At 46.2% G+C, this 19,539-nt stretch overlaps 1 protein-coding gene across 1 annotated transcript in view; it reads right to left on the bottom strand.

The window, feature by feature from the left end:
* LOC135899100 (scoloptoxin SSD14-like) overlaps positions 1-19,539 on the bottom strand; it is a 113,820-nt gene that overhangs the window by 17,145 nt on the left and 77,136 nt on the right. Inside the window, exons 9-10 of the mRNA XM_065428378.1 lie at positions 17,589-17,655; positions 6,345-6,502 (exon numbers count right to left, since the gene is read on the bottom strand). Of these exons, the coding sequence (XP_065284450.1) occupies positions 6,345-6,502; positions 17,589-17,655 (225 nt within the window). The remainder of the gene's footprint in view (positions 1-6,344; positions 6,503-17,588; positions 17,656-19,539) is intronic.

Below are 19,539 nucleotides of genomic sequence, written 5' to 3'. Positions count from 1 at the left end.
CATGATGATCTGATGGACTTTATTACTGTCGCAAGCCGCCTGAGGTGGTCGTCGAAATTTTCGGCGAAGAGGGGGACATCCAAATAAACAAGACAGGTCCGCCATTTCAATCTTGCTAACGCCGTGTCCACGACGCGCTGTTACGTTGCAGGCGCCTAGCAGTCCGAATGGACTGCTAGGCGCCTGAACCTTGAACTCGTAGAGGCAGTGTGGCGTGATGAAGGCTGTCTTTTAGCGATCTCTCCCGTCCACTTCCTTTTGCCAGTAGCCACACTTCAGATCCATCGACGAGACATATTTAGCATTGCAGAGCCGATCCAATGCATCGTCTATCCGTGCGAGGGGGTATACGTCTTCATACGTATAATATAAGAAAATATAAGTATACGCATATTTCAGGTATACGTCCTTCTTCGTGATCGTGTTAAGTCAACGGTAATCGACACAGAAACATAGGGTTCCATCATTTTTCTTCACCAAGACTACATAAGATTCCCGCGGGATTTTCGACGGCTGGATGATGTCGTCACGCAGCATTTCGACGGCTTTTTGCCTAATATGTTCACGTTCTCGCGTTTAAGCTGGTAAAGGCTCTGACGGAGTGGTCGAGCGTACTCTTTGGTCATTATGCGATGCTTTGCGAGTGATGTTTGTGGAATCCTCGATGACGTCGAAAAGCAGTCTTTCTATCATGAAGCAGACTTCTGAGCTGTTGCTGCCTAATGATGGGGAGACTAGGATTTGTGTCGAAGTATGGTTCGGGTATTATGGTCGTCGGGTTCCGATAGGTCAAATTCGATAGGTCAAACGCATTGCTGGTTTCCAGAATTTCCTCGATGTATGCGATCGCCGTGTCCTCGTTGATCTGCTTGAACTCCAGGCTAAAGTTTGACAGCAACACTTTCGTTTTTTCTCCATGCAGACGACCGATCCCTCTTGCGACCCAAATTTCACGGTCGAGTAATAGACGTTGGTCACCCTCGATGACGTCTTCTACGTCAGCGGGTGTTTCGGTGCTGACGGAAATAATAATGCTGGAACGCGACGCGACGCCCACATCATCTTCGAGCACACTTAAGGCGCGGTGACTGCGAGAGCTCTCCGGCGGTATTGCTGATTTTCCGACAGCGTTGTGGATTTCCACTAAGGATCGATGATTGCGCCGTATTGGTTCAGGAAGTCCATGTCGAGAATGATGTCTCGTGAACGTTGTTGGAGGAAAATGAAAGTGGCGGGGTAAGTCAGGTCATGAACGGTAATTCTTGCCCTGCGGATTCCAGTCGCTGGAATGAGGTGCCCTCCGGTCCGAATTTTAGGGCATTCCAATGCAGACTCAACTTTCTTCAACTGTGCATTCGATGCGTCCAGTCACGACGGAGTAATCGGACCCTGTGTCCACTAAGGCTTTGACTTCGTTGCCGTCGAGATGCAGGTCGAGCTCGGTGGTGCTTCGTCTTGCGTTACTGTTACGTCTTGGCGTCGGATCCCGGCTGCGTCGCGTAGAGCTGTGGATTATACGTGGCGTCGTCAGGTCGTCTTTCATCGGCGCATTTTTGCTTCCAGACTTCGTGGGGACGGTGGCGTGTCGTTGTTATGTTATTGTTATGTCGCCGATAAATTCTCTTCGGCGTCGTCATCGGCGGCCGAGGACCTGCGTCAGTTTGACGAACAGCAGCCGCACCTCCATCGGTTGCTCCATTGGTTTTCCGGATATGGGCTCGCAGAGCGGCCTCAGGCTGGGCCAGTGTATGGACGACGCTGCGGCGACAAGTAGGGGCCTGGTGATGGCGAACGGGACGATGGTGGAGAGCTCCACTGAGTAGCGGCAAGGTAGTCGGTGATATAGCAAAGTTGTTCGCCAAGCTGTGGTCGCGGCACGTTAAAGGTGAACCCTCGCAGTCCCATCTCCCGGTATTGGCATCGCCGGTAGACGTGGCCCGCTTCTCCGCAGTGGTAGCAGAGCGGGCGGCGGTCAGGAGCGCGCCAGACGTCTGTCTTCCTCGGGTAGCAGCGCTTGGTGACGGGTGGACGTACTGGTGGCGGCGGCGGTGGACGACGGAATAGGGCGTTAAAGGGCCCTGGCGCAATCACGGAGGGGGGCCTTGAGGGCGTCCGATGGCGGCGTAGGGTATCGCTGGCTGAGGCTACAGTAATTGTGGTTGCACCTCAGAAACTCCAAACGATCACTGACCCTCTTCTTTCATGATGTCGGCGATTGAGGCCACTTGAGGTTGTGACGAAGGCAAGACCTTGCAAAGTTATTCGCGCACAATGGCCCTGATCGTCTCTTGAAAGTCGTCGGAACGCAGTCATTGGATGGCACACCTCAGCGTGAGCGCTTGTCAGGTATACTGCCGAGTGCGCATTTCCAGAGTTTTCTCGATTGTCAATGCCTCTGCACAAAACTCAGCTAAGGTCTTGGGCAGGTTGCGAATCAGTCCAGCGAAAAGTTCTTCATTAACGAGAAAGCGGACTTTTTTCTCATCCGACATTTCTAGGAAGGCGTGCCCGAAAAGACTCCTCCGTGAATATCGATATGCTCTCATTGAGGAGCTGTACTCTGGCTTCTAGTAGTGCTTGGGCGCGCTTTTTACGCACGACGCTTGTGAATGTTTGCAGGAAGCCGCTTCGCAACAAGTCCCACATCGTTAAGGTGGCTACTCGATTCTCGAACCACGTCCTCGCGGCGTCTTTTAATGCGAAATGGACATGCCGCAACTTGTCGGCGCTGATCCAGCTGTTAAACGTAGCGACCCTCTCATACGCTTCCAGCCAGCTTTCCGGGTCCTCGAGTGTAGAACCGCGGAAGGTCGGTGTCTCATGGGCTGCTGCAGAACTATTGGGGACGCTGCGGCTGTTATTGTGGCTGTCTAGGCCATGATCTTCTTGGTTGTCTCTGGTATAAGTCTCTGCTCCGAGGGCAGCTGATGAAGCCGGTGGCTTGCTTGATGTTCCGGGACGACCCTGATATTGTCTTTCAGGTCCGGGCTGGGATTACGGCTTGTCGGGGGCATCCGGTAAATGAACGTAAAGCACGTCCACCAGACGTCGCGCAGTAGTGACGGTGAAGAAGGCAGCACATTTTGATTATCGAAACTAGTGCTTTAGTAGGCGAACTTGTGCCCTCAAGAGCACGCTACACTGAAAAAAACCAACGATAGCAGCGAACACACTGGGCGATCATCGAAAATCTGATCACTGTGTCAAGCGCGTCGGCTTTTATACATCAGTCATCGAATGTTCCAGACTAATTGCTGAGACCCGCATGTTTTTCACTAAGTTCTACACCTTTCGCGCCACGCGATGAAACCAGATAACACAAGGTTCGGTACAAACAGACAGCGGATAAAGCCATCGATACCTTTCGAGAAACATTATGCGGGAGCGTCCTGCGCTGTGCGATGAAATTTCTTAAGCGGTGAAACCTGGTCGCCCAATAGAGATATACAAGTACACGTGTCAATACTTTCGAACATCAAAGCGAGCCTATGTTAGGACACATCAGGTCAACGCGTGCGAGACAACTTTCATAATCTGCACCTATTCTTTAGAATTACCTCCCAGACACTGGTAGCTTAGGACCAAATAATTAAATGTTCCATACCTCAGTAAGGAAGCTTTCATGGCGGTGAGGCCACCTTATGTCACTCTGAAAGCTTCCTTACTGAGGGACCCTCGGTTAAGGATTCCGTGGTGCTTCCTCAGTGTAAGGTAGCTCCGAGGTTGCCTCAGGCATCCTTATGCCGCTCCTGGCCCTGAACGAGCACCCCACCTCATTGCTTAGCCACGTGACGTTTGCTTGCGCATGCGCGCTGTCGCCCACTTGCGGAGAAGGGCGCGCACGGTACGTCTTGCCAGGTATCTTCGTTTCAGTCACGCGTGCGGCATAAAAGTGTTGCTAGCCGTTGCACGACGCCGGCGTGCCAGCGTTACTGGAGCCCATCAAGTTTTGCACTGCAATGTGGTACTTTTTATGTTTAGTAAACAAAACTACAAGAAAGCGTCCACGTATGTCCATATTAGTTACTCAATTTAAACATTAGGCGACAATACAACATTTCTTTATTCAATAACGGTGTTCGTGTAAAGCTTTTAAGAAATCATCACGAACCCAGGCATGCGGCAACCGCTCCTTAATGGAGGACTGGCGAAGGGAGCTTTCAGAGTACGCTTGCTTCCTCCATCGGTCCTCCGCTCTAAGGAGGCCTTGCGTAAAGTTAGGAGGCGCTCGAAAGAGAGGAACGTTTCATTGTGTGGGCCTTAGCCCACGTTCGAGTACGTGAGACACACCAGTGGCGTAGCAATAGGGGAGGCCGGGGGGCCGTGGGCCCCGCGTGCAAGGGGCCTCAGGAGGGGGGGGGGGGGTGTCATATACGTCTGAAGACATCCCTCTTTCCGCCGGCTGCACCCGGGGGGTGTACAGAAGACCTATGGGCCCCGGGTGCCAGACGACCTAGCTACGCCACTGATACACACATCTAAAGATGGTATGTAAACTTTGCTGATATACAGGGTGTTTCAGCGAACGCTTACAAAAGTGTTCGCAGAAAGTCAATTTTACATGTCAATTTCTTGTGCCAGTATTGTACGCCCCTTCGAATAGACCAGCTCATGAACTAGAGATGTGAAATCAACCACAGGCAACTTTTAAAGATTTTTAAAGTGTTTGCTCAAACACCCTGTATATGGGACAATGTGCCACATGTAAATGATTTCACTTACACATTGCGCAAGAATGCGCATACCGCTTTCTATCACAACAGGTACACCCTTGAGCAAAAGTATACGGACCACAAGGTCGCCAGAAAGACTGGATTCCTTCGTAATCAACATGCAAAAAATAAAATTGGCGGTTGCACTGGGAAGTTTGCAATGGTAATGTAGCCTTTAAATTCAAGTTTTTTCATGCGCAGAGGGAAAATTGGCTTCATCATGGAATCCACGGTTCGTATACTTTTGCTCACGGGTGAACGTCTATGTAACAAGATGTCCGTTAGCTGCAACTATTTTGCGTGAACTCGCACATAGGTCACAAATTTTTGTTTTAATATATTAAAAATACTTCAACTACATTTTATTCTCGGCATCTTGTAGTTCGTGATATAATATGGCACGTCTTTCCATATAAGTAAGCTTAAAATATTTGCAGACCATGTTTCACGTATTCCGGAAACCCAAGTGGAATGCGATTAAGATTACCTGCAGAACTCATACATAAGTACATTAAAATGGAGATGTGCTTTTGCTTAGTATTCGCTGGGCCAGGGCATCTTTGTAGTAAAAACATAAGGAGAGCAGGTTTCTATATTGAGATCTTTATTTTTTCAAAAGTTGCAGTTATTTAGGCAAATAAACAAAACGAAAGAGAGAGAAGCCTTCGGTCCAAAATAGGAAACGTCTCCATATGTAAAAGAACATTGTTATTCCTTCAGTCATTCTTTCCGCTATTCAATTTAAAAGAAAGGTCGTCATCGTAACTTCTTTGTTGTTACGCTAGTTACTACTTGTATCTAATTCACAGTTCATACACCTTCAAGTAACTCTCACACATTAAAAACGTTAACAAAAGAATGCACTAAGTATCTTCCTAAATATCTACTCTACAGCAAATCTTGGAGTTTTTTCATTGTAACCGGTGAGTTTGCGAGGTTTAAATACATGGAATCAATTTACATAACGACACCCCTTCGGAGTTATGTGCCATCAAACTCGCTATAAAGATACATTGTTGTTACAATTCGTATTTTTAAAGAAAGGCGTTTGTACAAAAGTATCTCGGATGCCCTTGTGTTTCGTTCCTCACTTTCGGAAATATCTCAACTTTATCCTCCAAAATCATTCCACGGAAAGGCTTTATTAGTCACTTTTTAAGTTCATTATATGTTTAAATTTCTCCTTCTAGTATTGACCACTCTTCGAATAATCCAACTCAAGGTCAAGAATTTCGCTATCTGCAGCAGGTAACTTTCTTAGATTTTGTAGAAGTTAAAAATAAGCAATCCGTACACGTTATGGCAAAAATTTTTTTATCCCACGCAATAACTGCATTTCAAATTGCTAGCTGAACCTGCTAGTAACAATTAGTATCTTGCTTAGTCAGCGAGGTTACTGTCTCTGCTCTTACCTACTGCAGCGGTACTACGCTAGTAAATAATGTGTTTTAAGTAATAGGTACAACGGCATTTTTAAGCGTTCTTGTTATAATGAAGCAGAGAAAAACAAGCACCGAGATTTCGAGCCTAGTCAGCGCCCATTTCCTGACTAGACATGTTTATTTGACACCTTCAGGTTGTTTTCTGGAGCTTATCTGTGTAGGACAGTACAGTAATTTTATGCGAACTTACGGTTCGTTGATGCCGGAGATGATAGTCACGGCTTCGTAACCCTTGATTATAGATAAGTGGACACCACCGTAGTCTGGAACGATCTTGTGCTGTGAGCTCCTGGCTGGTTGGTTATAAGCAATGCTGTCCTCTATTTCTTTCACAAGTTGCGGAAAGCCCTGTAAAGGTGCGTTTGTTGAAATTTGTTAGACAAGAATAACACGCGCTGTAATTGAGTGTTCATAGGGGCTGAACACGTGGATCTGTTTTTGTCGGGGTCTCTCATTTACTGAAGGGGCCCATTTGCGTTTGTTGTTATATTCTTCGGAAGTTACATATATTACGAAAATTCATTGAGTCAAGTGACGCGATTGCACCTCTTGATGTAAACCTAAAGAAAGGCTAGTGTCCTGCAATAGTGCAAGTAATAAACCTAAAGAGAGGAATCTACTCAGTGCGCTACTAGCGAGTTTTACAGAGAATCTGGTAAGTCCTAGTTTCACCAGGACTCTGTCCATGTGTACACACAAAGCTATGATCCTCGGGATGGGCTCCAGCATTGTGGTCATCTTCCACATCTGGCCTGTGGGCGCCCACTGGCGCTACCGCGCGAACGCGCTCGTGCCACTGCTCCCGCGTTCGTCGTCGCCATTAATTATTTAGACTACTAGGTAACGGTAATAACACTGCATTATTTAATGGAGCAATCATTCAATTGAGTAATAACGTATTATTAGGTAATAATCTTTGTGGCCATATCACGCTGTCATTCTGATAGCGCACAGACTGTTAACACGTGACGTCTACGTCACCCCCTTTCCAAGTGTACATATATCGCTCCCTCCCATGAATAAAGCACTTTCGTTACCGGACCGCCGGCCTGCCTACATGGTGGCAGCGGTGCAACGCTCAGCGGGGCAGTCGCAGAACGCCTGGGGTTTATATACCGCGTACAGAAAGTCGCCAGTGAAGAACTATATCACCCAGCCCAACCTTTCGCAGATGTTTTCAGTGGGCTAGGACAACTGAAAGGCGTAGAGTACTCGATGAAGCTGAAACCCGGCAGCGCGGGAACCGTCGTGCCTGCTAGGAGGGTCCCCGTCGCCCTGCAAGACAAAGTTCTGGCAGAACTGCAGCGCATGGAGCAGCAGGGCGTCATTACTAAGGTAAATGAACCAACCGAATGGTCTAGCCACATGGTGACGGTAGTGAAAAAAGAAAAAGTGCGTATTTGCCTTGATCCAACAGCCCTGAACAAACAGTTGCTTCGAGAAAATTACCCCATGCCAACTTTAGAAGAGATAGTTCCGCGGCTGTCCGGGCAAGTTTTTTTCTACGCTTGATGCAGCATCGGGATTTTGGCAGATTAAGCTAACGGAAGAAAGTTCAAAAATCTGCACTATGAGTACGCCACACGGGCGCTATCGATTCCTCCTAATGCCCTTTGGAATATCGTCAGTCCCAGAAATTTTTCAAGTTGCAATGCTTCGTTTGCTACACGGTTTACCCGGTGTCACAGTTGTAATGCATGATATACTAGTCTGGGGCAAGACAAAACATGAGCATGACTGCAACCTGACACGCGTACTGACGCGCTGCCGTGAGCACAATCTGCGACTTAACCTCAAAAAATGCACCTTCCTGCAGGCGGAGGTTCACTACTTGGGACACATCCTCACTACGCAAGTCCTGCGCATCGACCCGGAGCGTGTTCTGGAAATACCCGAGCCTAAGACCAGTAAGCAACTGCAAATTTTTCTCGGCACAATGAACTATGTACAGCGTTTCATTCCCAACATGTCTGTCTTGACGGAACCGCTAAGAGAACTACTGCGAAAAGATAACGCATGGGTCTGGACAGAAAAGCAACAGGCCAGTTTTGAAGCACTGCGCCAGCCACTGATAACGGCGCCGATTCTTTCCTACTTCGACCCGAAGAAGGCAGTCACGCTTTCTGTCGATGCTAGCCAGTCGGGATTAGGGGCTGTTTTTATGCAAGATGGCCATCCCGTAGCCGTCTCGTCCAGATCTCTAACAGAAGCACAACCGTGTTATGCGCAGATTGAAAAAGAAACGCTTGCGATGGTACATGGGTGCACGAAATTCCATGATTATATTTTCGGCCAAGCAGATGTGATCGTCGAAACGGATCACCGGCCTTTGATACCGATCTTCACCAAGCCCCTGCATCAGTGCCAGCTTCGTTTGCAGCGAATGCGCCTCAGCTTGCAGCGCTACCCAATAACTTTGCAATACAAACCGGGTAAAGAGCTATTCCCAGCGGACGCGTTATCGCGGTTTCCTAATAAGATGGCACTGCAAGAAGAAACCGAGCAGTTTCAAGTGAATGTGCTTGACTATGTTTCAGCGTCGGAACACCGCTTGAAAACCTTGCGGAATGCTAAAAACGAGGATCTGGCACTTATCATCATCCGTGAATACGCAGAGACGGCGTGGCCGAACTACAAGGATGCCGTCCCAGAGCCGGGAAGGCCATACTGGACCTACAAGGAAGAAGTTCACGCACAAGATGGGCTAGTCTTCCGAAGCAACAAGGTAATTATACCGAAATCGAAACGGGCAGAGATGATGCAGCTCCTTCACACAGCGCGTGCTGGAGCAGATAAGATGAAAGCGAGGGCCAGCAGTGTAATGTTTTGGCCAAATATGTCCGCAGATATTAAACAGTTTTGCAAGACGGGCAAGGTATGCCAAATGCACCAGCCACGAAACCAGAAAAGGCCCCTATTGAGCCATGATGTTGCGACCCTGCCATGGGAGTCCGTTGGCGTGGATCTGTTTCACTATGGTGGTCGGGAGTTCGCCGTCATGGTTGACTTCTATTCCTTTTTCTTCGAAGTCCGAGAACTTCGCCACACCACGTCTAATGCGCTGAAGACTTGGTGTGTACAAGTTTTTTCAGTGCATGGACTGCCACAGAAGCTGTATAGTGACAATGGGCCCCCCTTCAGCAGCTCAGATTTCAAGGATTTTTTAAGAAAACTAGACATTGTGCATGTCACGTCAAGTCCATATCACCCGCGTTCTAATGGCATGACGGAAAGAGCTGTTCAGGAGGCCAAGAAGCTGCTCAAAAAGTGGTCTTTTCGCACACCAGATTTTGAAATTGCTCGGCTTGAGTGGCGTAATACCCCCAGGGACCCGGTTTTGAAGTCTCCTGTGCAGAGGCTCATGGGTCGGCAGACCCGGACCCTCCTGCCGGTACCAACAACTCACCTGGAGCCAGACGCCATACCCAGCAAGGATGTCCACGACCGTCTCCAGGCGATCCGGCGCAGGCAAAAGATCCACTACGACCGCAGCGCCAGGAACCTTTCCCCACTGACGCCGGGACAACGCGTAACGACGTACGACATTCTCCAGAAAACCTGGTCTCCAGCTATTGTTCTAAGGCCAGCCGCAACGCCAAGATCTACGATTGTGAAGACCGAAGACGGTCGTGAAATTCGTCGCACAAGAGAGCACCTGCGGGAGGCAGCACCTCAACCGGAGCCAGAATCAAACCCGCAGGGGCCTTCAGAAGAGGAGCTCCAGCCTGGACATCAGCACTTACGCAGGAGCACAAGATTGCGTCGGGAACCCTGTCGATACCCGTTGCCAGATGAAACTTGTAGACCGTCTCATCATTAAAGGGGAGATGTGGCCATATCACGCTGTCATTCTGATAGCGCACAGACTGTTAACACGTGACGTCTACGTCACCCCGTTTCCAAGTGTACATATATCGCTCCCTCCCATGAATAAAGCACTTTCGTTACCGCACCACCGGCCTGCCTACAATCTTTTACAATACAATAATTAGTTATTCCGTTTATTAATTATCAATTAATAAACGGAATAACTATAATTGCTTGCGAGTCCCTATTGCAAAAACCAGCATTTTCAAGTGCCCTCCGGTGTGCAACCAGCTCCAGTGAGAACACTGGATAAGAGCTAGGTCACACTGGATGAGAAGCTGGTTTCAGTGCTATGACGCTGGGGCGCATTGGTTTGTGCTGCACACGCACTGGTTCTCACCGCAGTTCGCTGGCTCGCACTGGAAACTGCGTTCGTTGCGTTTCTATGGAAGGTACGAATATTCAACTCTAGATACTAATATCTTGTCCTGAATAAGGCTACATCTTCGGGTCATAAAAGTATATTTCGTGTCGCAGCCAGGCTCATGCCCTCTTCATGCATACGTTCATTTGACATTGAAAATCACTTTCGATTTTTGCATTTCCCTTTTGACTGGGTGGATAGCACCATTCTTGACAAAATCACGCAAACGCATATGACGCCTCGTTCGTTAGTAGATTGTACGCAACCGATCACTGTGAGTTGTCGCTGTGGTAGCAATGTTGTGGTGTCGACATGAAACGCAAAAGTCCTTCAGGCGCGCTCGAACGGACTCCCAGAGAGCCTGCGGCTGATTGATATTATGGCACCGATCACAAAGCTGAGGCAATTCGAGTGCTTCCACTTTCCCTAGTATACTGAAAGATAATAGATAAAAGGCTCTAAGGCTCAAATACATTTCAGCAATCGCCCGGTGCCCGCGCCAAGACCATTCTCTTCCACCGAAGCTTAGGCCTAGCATGCCCACCCAGTCCGTCTACACGCTATCCGCCAGTCTGGGCTCAGGACTCAACAAGTCTGACAAGGTTAAATCACTATGTTCCAACAACGGCATCGGTGTTCTTAAATAAACATTTTTTTCGTGCGATCAGCGATCAGCGCCGATGTAACGTTTTATAATCATACGTGCATGTGCTGTCACCAAAGTCGGCCAGCACTAGCTTACACTTCTCTGACGAAGATGTAGGACTAGACAGACGCGTCCATTGAAACAGATCGTTGAACGCAGAAGATGTTGCATGTCCCATGCCCGAAGAACAAGAAATGGCTACCAAAATCGGCAGCAACAATCCATGCAGCGTCCGAGTTTGGCGGTTCATTGAGGACTTCTTCGAAGTTCAAATAACAATCGCTAAAGCAAATCAGTGTTGTGGGACTTCCAGGCATACTATTCATTATAGACAGCCGTTATTCATTATATATACAGCCGTACGCTTTAGTTGCGTGGTGATTCCGCATCTGGAATGTCTACGCGAAGCGCGTCTGCGAAAAGTAAAAGTGCACCTGAGTGTTGATATGGAAAATTATGGACACCATGTCGTTTGCTGGCGTTGTTTAGCGTTAAAGTACCGAGGGTTGGGATCTGTAGGTCACTGTTACGATGGTTGACGGGCGGACGCAACGCCCCTCCCGTCGTGAACGACACAGTCGTACCAGCCGAAGAACGCCGGGTTGATTCACACTCGGAAATATAGAGAAAAGGTAAGTGGGGAGGGAAGGTGTGATAGAAAGAGTGCCGCACTAAAGGAAATAGGTTGCTTCTCAAGTTTATGGCTTACCGCAGTCATAGCGTCGAATCCTGGCGGCAACCTTTTTATTTTTACTTTTTTTCTTCATTGCTATAAAACGCTCTCTGTTCATTTCCACATTCAAAAAAATATATGCGATGCCCAAGCACTACGTATTTCATGCACTGGAGCTCCGTCTCGCGACTAGTACCCAGCGCCCCAGCATCTAGAGCGCAATACTGGCCCATAATCCGGCATGGCACTGGGCACTGGGTTTTGCAATAGGGCATTTATAAATAAGAAACACGAAGACGTAATCAATTTTGCACACAAGTTCTTAAGGGCTATTTCGCCCCGGATCGTCTCCGTGTATAGAAACAAAACTCCTCATTTGTGGGCCGATCCCGAAGACAGTACAATGCCGGGCCAACCCGCGGTGGAGGAGCAGCTCGCGGTTAAGGGGCCCGCATACGCAACTTCGCTCATCTACCTTCTTCTCAGAGTGGGAAGGCACTCAGCGTTCTTTTTTTATGAGTCTGGTCAAAATGACTGTCAATATAGGGCGCCCATTCGTAGACATTCAGAACTTCAATTTTAATAATATGTGGGGTTTTACGTGCCAAAACCACTTTCTGATTATGAGGCACGCCGTAGTGGGGGACTCCGGAAATTTTGACCACCTGGGGTTCTTTAACGTGCACCTAAATCTAAGTACACGGGTGTTTTCGCATTTCGCCTCCATCGAAATGCGGCCGCCGTGGCCGGGATTTGATCCCGCGACCTCGTGCTCAGCAGCCTAACACCATAGCTACTGAGCAACCACGGCGGGTAATTTCAATTTTGTAAATTACAGAGCAAATCAACACCACAGTATTAGCTACACCATGCATCACTGCGCAGTTTGGCGGACTTTAAGAATTTATTGTTCCACGTTCAACATCTGCCTATGACTTCGCCAATATATATATATATTATAATATCAGGAGTATATTGGCCGTCTCTTTCATACTTATTGATGAAACATTTTACTGTATCAGTTACCAATAAAACAATGACGCCGAATTTACTGAAAATAAATACGCACCATATAGCAGGAAGTGAACTGTATTGTACATGGGAGAAAGATTTTGCTCTAAAGTTGATATAAAGCACATGAGAATGGATCATCTCTGTTTTCTTTTTGTGGAGGAGGGGGGGGGGGATAACCATTTCAGAGAGCAAACGTCCAGATTTAGTGGCTGCTGTGAGTACATTGTTTAAGATATACATCCCTTAAGAAAAATTCTAGAAAGGTGCAAAATTTTCAAGAACGCATGAAGCTTAAAATCACACAACAATCTAAAATAATGTCACAATTTCTATCGTGTACGTAACATTGCGTCAGAAGCTTGAAACATTTATGGATTATACAAAGATAAGATACTCCACTAATTGCGGAGTAGGACTTTTGCACTCTTAGTCAAGTCTTGCCTCTGTAAAAGCCTTCGTAAAAGCATTATTTTTTTTATTTCTGTCGACACCGCATATACCTGTACTTTCAACTCCTACTATACAAGACAAAACATGGGTGACCTACTTTCTGGTCATGGCTGTATGCGGTCGATTAGGGAGCGCAGAACCTCTAAGCGGCCCTGCCAAATTGGCGCAAGAAAACGCGCGCTGATGCGCTGAGAGAATGTTAAAAACGAAAAGCTGTAAAGAGCGGAGAGCGAGACAACTGCTTTGACGACTGCGGTCTCAAAAGAGCACGAAAAGCAAGAGGTGGACCAAGGGAACGGATGCACTGAGAAAGAAGTAGCGGTCTTTGTGCGTTCCTTAGAGGATTCGATTGGCAGAAAGAAGAAAAGGCTGCGCCGGCTGGGAAGGAATAAAAACATGGCGGAAGATAGCTGGAAGTGTCCATTGCTGTCGCTGCCAATTCTTGTCATTTCTTTGTACCAGCGAGCTAAGGCTACTGTGTTCGTGTTGAGAATTCATCTGGCCGCGACGATAAATCCCCTCAGCGATCTCTGTGATCTTCAATTCCACCGAGGTTACCGGAAATTGCAATAAGCCAGTGCGACCGCTACAGCTTGTGTAAGTCTTCCGACCAAGCAGGGGCGATCAGCGGCGGCGGGCAGCCATGTGTACTGGATCAGGCGGTTGCGAAGGTGTGCGCGAAGTACAGCAGTGAAGCAGCGTCGATTCCGTAGGTTAATTATCGCTTACGATACTCTATGGTTGCTAAATGTTTCATTTCTGGCGTCGCATTATTCATTCGTCGCACGGCTGTATCAACGTCCTATAACTGCATGCTCAGTTCCCTTCTTTGACCTACAAATGCAATATTTCAGCTCTTCTTTTTTTTTCTTTGCGCAGCCTAATGACCTAATCGTCGAAATATCATGCACGAATGTTTGTTTGCACCTGCACTTAAAGCGGTGCTAATAAGCCCATGAAGCGTTGTAACCATGAATTATTCCGTTTTTATCACTGCTTTGCACACCTAGAAGGAATTCATTGCGTTTTTTACTTGAAAGTTGTCGAAGGATGGTAATGTTTTGAAACGTTTTTGGTCTGTTACGTACTTTCTGTTGTGTAGTCTGTAGATTTGCGACGATTTCTTTGTGTCCTGTACAACGCATCAGGTTCACTAAAATTCAAAGTGTAATTTGACTCCCTCGTGCATGCATCACGGGCAAATATTTATTCATCTCTGACAAAGTAGCAGCTCCGAAATGCTGGTTCAAGAAACGCTCTAGAATCAAAATTATCCATGAACGTCCTCTAGGTGAGCTGTACTCTCGTCACTCGGAAAGGAGGCGAAGTTTTATGCCACTAGCAAAATTACGAAAGCGTAATGTCTGACGTACAGTGTAGCGGTTTCCAGTTTCCTGGCCGCCTGAAACAGTTATGTTTCTCAGCACCTGTGTTGTCGCATCATCTTCGCGAAAAGCAGCACTGCATGTCAAAAACTATTTTAAACGAAATCAAAACATCAATAAGGCGAAAATTTTGCGTATTGTGAAACTACATAGTGTTGATTTTTGTCTAAGGGATGTCAACTAGTCCCACCCTATTCATTAAAAAACAGTACTTGAGAGCCTCTGTATCTGAAAGTGTCAAATTTCACTTTTTTTACATTCTCATCGAAATAATTTTTGCTATACAGCAATAATGTGCTACAGTTGTAAGAACTCCCCCAGGGAAAGCAGAACACCTGCCTCTCCAGTGAAAGTTCAGAGTGGCCCAGAGCATTGTTAAGCAAAAATCAAGCCAGGAATTCATGTTCGTTACAGGGAGCAAAGATCGTATGAGTATGATGAACCAGAAGAAAAAGCTAATAGCTTGAAGTACATGAGTGGGCTGGGGCTGACCAAACAACCTGTTTACTGATAACATGCTAATAATAATTAGGCAGCACGTAGATGCACTGTAACGTCACCACAGGTACAGAAACATTTTGAGAGCCGCGTCATTGACTTGGGTTCATTTCTCAAGAGTTCACAGTCATTGAGTTCGTTTAGGTGAGTGTAAATGTATGAATGTGGAGTTGAATGCCAGTTCGTGTTAGTGGAAGAAATTAGTACGAACGAGTGACAGCTGACACGATGACCCGATTAGACATTACCCGCATGTGTGGAAAAATATGCCTGACAAAAAGAAAACATAAGGCCATGCCCAGGGCTTAGATTTTAAAGGGACCAGCTTTATGGGGAACGTCTTCTGCATACTGTATAAAACACAATTGGACGTATTTTCCTCACTTTTGTAACTTGCTCAGAGCACTAGGTATCTCCGTCCTTATTGGTATCACTTATTACTTTGTTTACAGTAGGTAAGGAATCATTTCATTCAGGTCAAATACAATTCAAATTCAAATACAACGCTGTAACTTGAAAGGCCGGACACACTCACATGTCCTTGAGTAGTTGAGCCGAGTTATAATAAAAGGAAAGAAAGGTGCACTAAGCAACAAGATGCAGTGTTTTACAGCAACATCGCGCATGTCAAGCAATAAAAGGCAGCTTGCGCACAGTCTGGACAATGGTTCTTTTTTCCTACATGCTGCAAATACAGCACCGTCGAGAGTGGAGTGCTAGGCAAACCGCAATGAGGGCATGCACATTAAAAGGTCTCGGATCCTCTTCTTGCTGCCTCAGAACTTTATGGCAAACACTGAGACAGATTTCCAGCAATATCATTTTTGTATCGGCTTTCAACAGCTATTGAACAATACATAGCCCTAACAGGGTCTAGGTGCCACCTTGTCTGGCATTTTCTAACACCAAGTGGAATTTCTTATTCCTTCCAGGTACGACTATGGCATAGAGTTCAAGGGGTCATCAGGATACAGAAGCTTTGACACCTACAAATGCTATCTGATGTGTTAGTGGTGAAGACGCAATTATGCCAAATAAAATGCATATTTGGGAAGGCTTCTTTCCCTATTAGTATTGCACACATAAGAGCTTCACTTAGAGTTCTCCACCGCTATGCAAAGACAGCGACATCTAAACAACATGAGCTCCACAGGACAATAATTTTTTATGTTACTTGTCTCTATGAAGCGAGAAGAAAGGGGGGTGAACCAAGGGGCCAGATTTTTATTAGTCATATCATAAGAAGCCAACAAACACTGACACGAAGGACAACAGAGGGGAAATTACTTGTGTTTAATGAATGAAATAAAGAAACGTTAAATTAATGGAAAGTAAAGTGGATGAAAAAACAACTTGCCGCAGGTGGGAACCGAACCCACAACCTTCCGATTTCACGAATTTCCCCTATGTTGTCCTTCGTGTCAGTGTTTGTTGGCTTCTTATGATTTGTCTCTAAGAAGGGCTCCTAATTAAAGTACGTGCATTTTTCATGCAGAACTTTTGTCCAGACTTGCCATAGGTCTTTTCATTAAAACTACGTGCACTTAGCTGTCTAAAGCCTCCATAGAGAACAAGTGTATGATATAGATAGCAGGTGTATGTACACTTCAATAAAGCAGGCAAGAAAGTTGGTGACCAAGTACAGGGTAACTGGCAGTGACGCAATACAACCAGCAGTTATCGAAAAGAAAGTGGTAGAAACAGAGGCTGCAAATTCCATGTAAAAAATGGAAACGAAAAAGCCATGAAGATTTACAAGAATGAAAAGAAATCAATTAGGAGGAAAAATCTGCACGATAAAACGAAAAAGACTGCCTCGCTAATTGAGGCTCACGCTGATTGTCTAAGGACAAAAACACACCGCAGCAAATATTAAAAATTTGATGACGCATGTGCCTGCTGCAACCAAAATCTTCATGCCACTCAGCATATTCTAATGGTATGCAGGGGATTCACCCAGCTGGACCAGTACGTAGCATACAACTTGCAGAAGGGCTTAGATTTAATGTAGACGGAAGTACCAACCTGTCAGCAGTCGATATAAGCAAGAAATGTTTTCAGTATTGGTGGAAAAAAGCACGGAAGAAAGAGACTGATACGACCTAATCCATTTCAGCCATAGGCAGCTGTACGAGGCAGATAGAGAAGTTTGAAAAGATGCATACAAGAATGCTACCAGGAAAAGCATTGATAGCATACCTCAGTATACTCAAGCAGGATAGGTGACGATTTGTTCCCGCCCCGTTTCAAAGAGGATGCCACTAAATCATCCTCATCATCATCAAGTGGGTGATAGGAGCCAAGCTGCATACACGTTCAAATCTTGGAAGAACATGTCACTATGTTGCTTGAATGTAAATCGCATTTACGTCGACATTCAATGCTAGATGGATTCTTCGTGTCTTTTTACTCAGTTTTCATGGCTTGATGTTCTATAAAAATGGGAGGCGGTGAAAACCTTAAAAATGACATCTGTAGAGGGATTCCGAATTATGTTCTTCTCTGCACGCTTAGACTATGTAATGCCGTTCTCTTACTTTGTCGGGTGCATCTCCATCGAGGTCTGGTAACTTTGCCAGCACGCTGCTCAGGCTCTGCTCCAAGCTGCGGAAAGAAGGCAGTAGAATGCGTCAGACTAGTGCCGACCGACAAGGAAGCATTATTGGATTGCGAGCAATTACCGTCAACTATGCCTGTGCCTGCCACGTCCCATACTTTCTCTCTCTCTGTCTCTCTACTCTTTATCTCTGTATCTCTCTCTATTGATGCATATATATAGAGGCAGAGACTTTCTTCCGGCTACGCTTTAAACGTACAAAACTTTCAGCGACGTTACAAGGAGAACAGAGTAAATATTTATTTACACTGGCGTGCACCACCATACGATTGGTGATCAAAGTTTACAAGTGTAAATATAATGATATATGCGCATTCATCCTCCGTTGTAGTACTGGCGAACTTCGCTTCTACCTTCGCCAAAAGCAATCAAGGTAAAACTTATTTTTCTGCCCGTTTCGACAGCAAATATTCTGAAAGAAAAACAGTGCTATCGGAATGGCAAGTTTTCGGTAGAGAAGAAAGGCATGTAATCAGAGGTACTTTCCATGGTTTACGTAAGATCCCAGCTTCGCGACGTTCGAATTATTTACAATTTATTTTACTTGAGCGCTCTCAATGCTGATGCTCGACCAACTAGCTCAACATAGAAAAGTGAGCAAACAGCCGGAGCTGTGTTAATCTCCTCATAAGTCCGAAATTAAAGGGTGCGCTTTCGCGAAATCTGTGGGAGTCCGGATATTTTTGTTATGATTACTGAGCCTAAAAGAGGCCCTTCAGCCTCCAAATTTAGTATTTATGGTAAAACGAAGGTCGTTTCCTGCAAATAACTTACACCGGTGGCACAAATATTTATGCCACGTCAGGCCAGACATCCTAAGTGCAAAAGATTTAATGACAGATACTGACCTCCTAGTGGTTATTCAATAAATTATGAAACTAATTTTAATATTTGTAACATGTAGATGGACAAGTTATTAGGTTGATCGCGTCATATATAGTATAAGGAACTATAGTAAGTTCGAGCAGTGATGCAGTCCCAATCGCTGTGCTTCTCCTTGAACAGGTCTGTGCGTCTTTTAGGGTACTTTCACACGGCATTTGAAAGAGGTCGCATAACCGATGATGACTGGCGACTACGGAGAGCCTCGTGACGGCCAGTGTTTCATCAGGTAAGTGCTTCATGCCCATCGAAAAACCAAGGTTTCTCGCCATTAGCGCCGTTCAAGTCTGCTCGCACTCCCGTCGCCCCGTAATATAGGCTCCCCCGTATGAAAACGTCCGTTTACAGCGCCCCTCTTTCGTTCGGCACGTTTCCCAGTGCGGTCGCGCGACTGAAACGTTTACCAACAATCCAAGCAGTTGCTTTCCGACCAAAGGGATCATTTGCGACCATTTGTAACCCGTCTCCTTGCCGCCAACTTGTCGCGCGACCTCTGTGTGTAACCAGTATGAATGCACCCTTATATGACAATGTCTGTCATTACTTTTCCTGCAAAAATGAGTCATACTATTTTCTTTTGTTTAGTCAACTGCTATCTCTAGATTCACTCCTATGTTCATGATCATTATCTTGTGATAAATTGACGCTATATTCTGAAATATTTGCCTCTCCACGTAGTAAAATTGCGAGAAAAATTACTAGGAGACCGAGGCTTTTACATCACTTGCTGTCTCGGCGAATAGATGGTGTAGAACTTGAGGCATATCGAATACGTACGTGTCCCGAAGGAATGAACATACGCAGTAAAGATCTTGATAATTACATTAGTTTAGACCTAGAGGTTTACTTCTGCGCAGCCTACGAGAAGCCGTCGCCGCTGCTCTCAAGCGGTGCGCAAAGGCCCGTAGATGTGATATCAGCCATAAATATTTGACTACGATAATTTACCAGGACTGAAACATTGGGCAAGTTCGTTTTCGTTCGAGGTA

This window comes from Dermacentor albipictus, chromosome 7 (genome assembly GCF_038994185.2).
Source record: "Dermacentor albipictus isolate Rhodes 1998 colony chromosome 7, USDA_Dalb.pri_finalv2, whole genome shotgun sequence".
NCBI lineage: Eukaryota > Metazoa > Arthropoda > Arachnida > Ixodida > Ixodidae > Dermacentor > Dermacentor albipictus.
The sequence above is the reverse complement of the archived record's forward strand: the minus strand, read 5'-3'. Positions and strand labels throughout refer to the sequence as shown.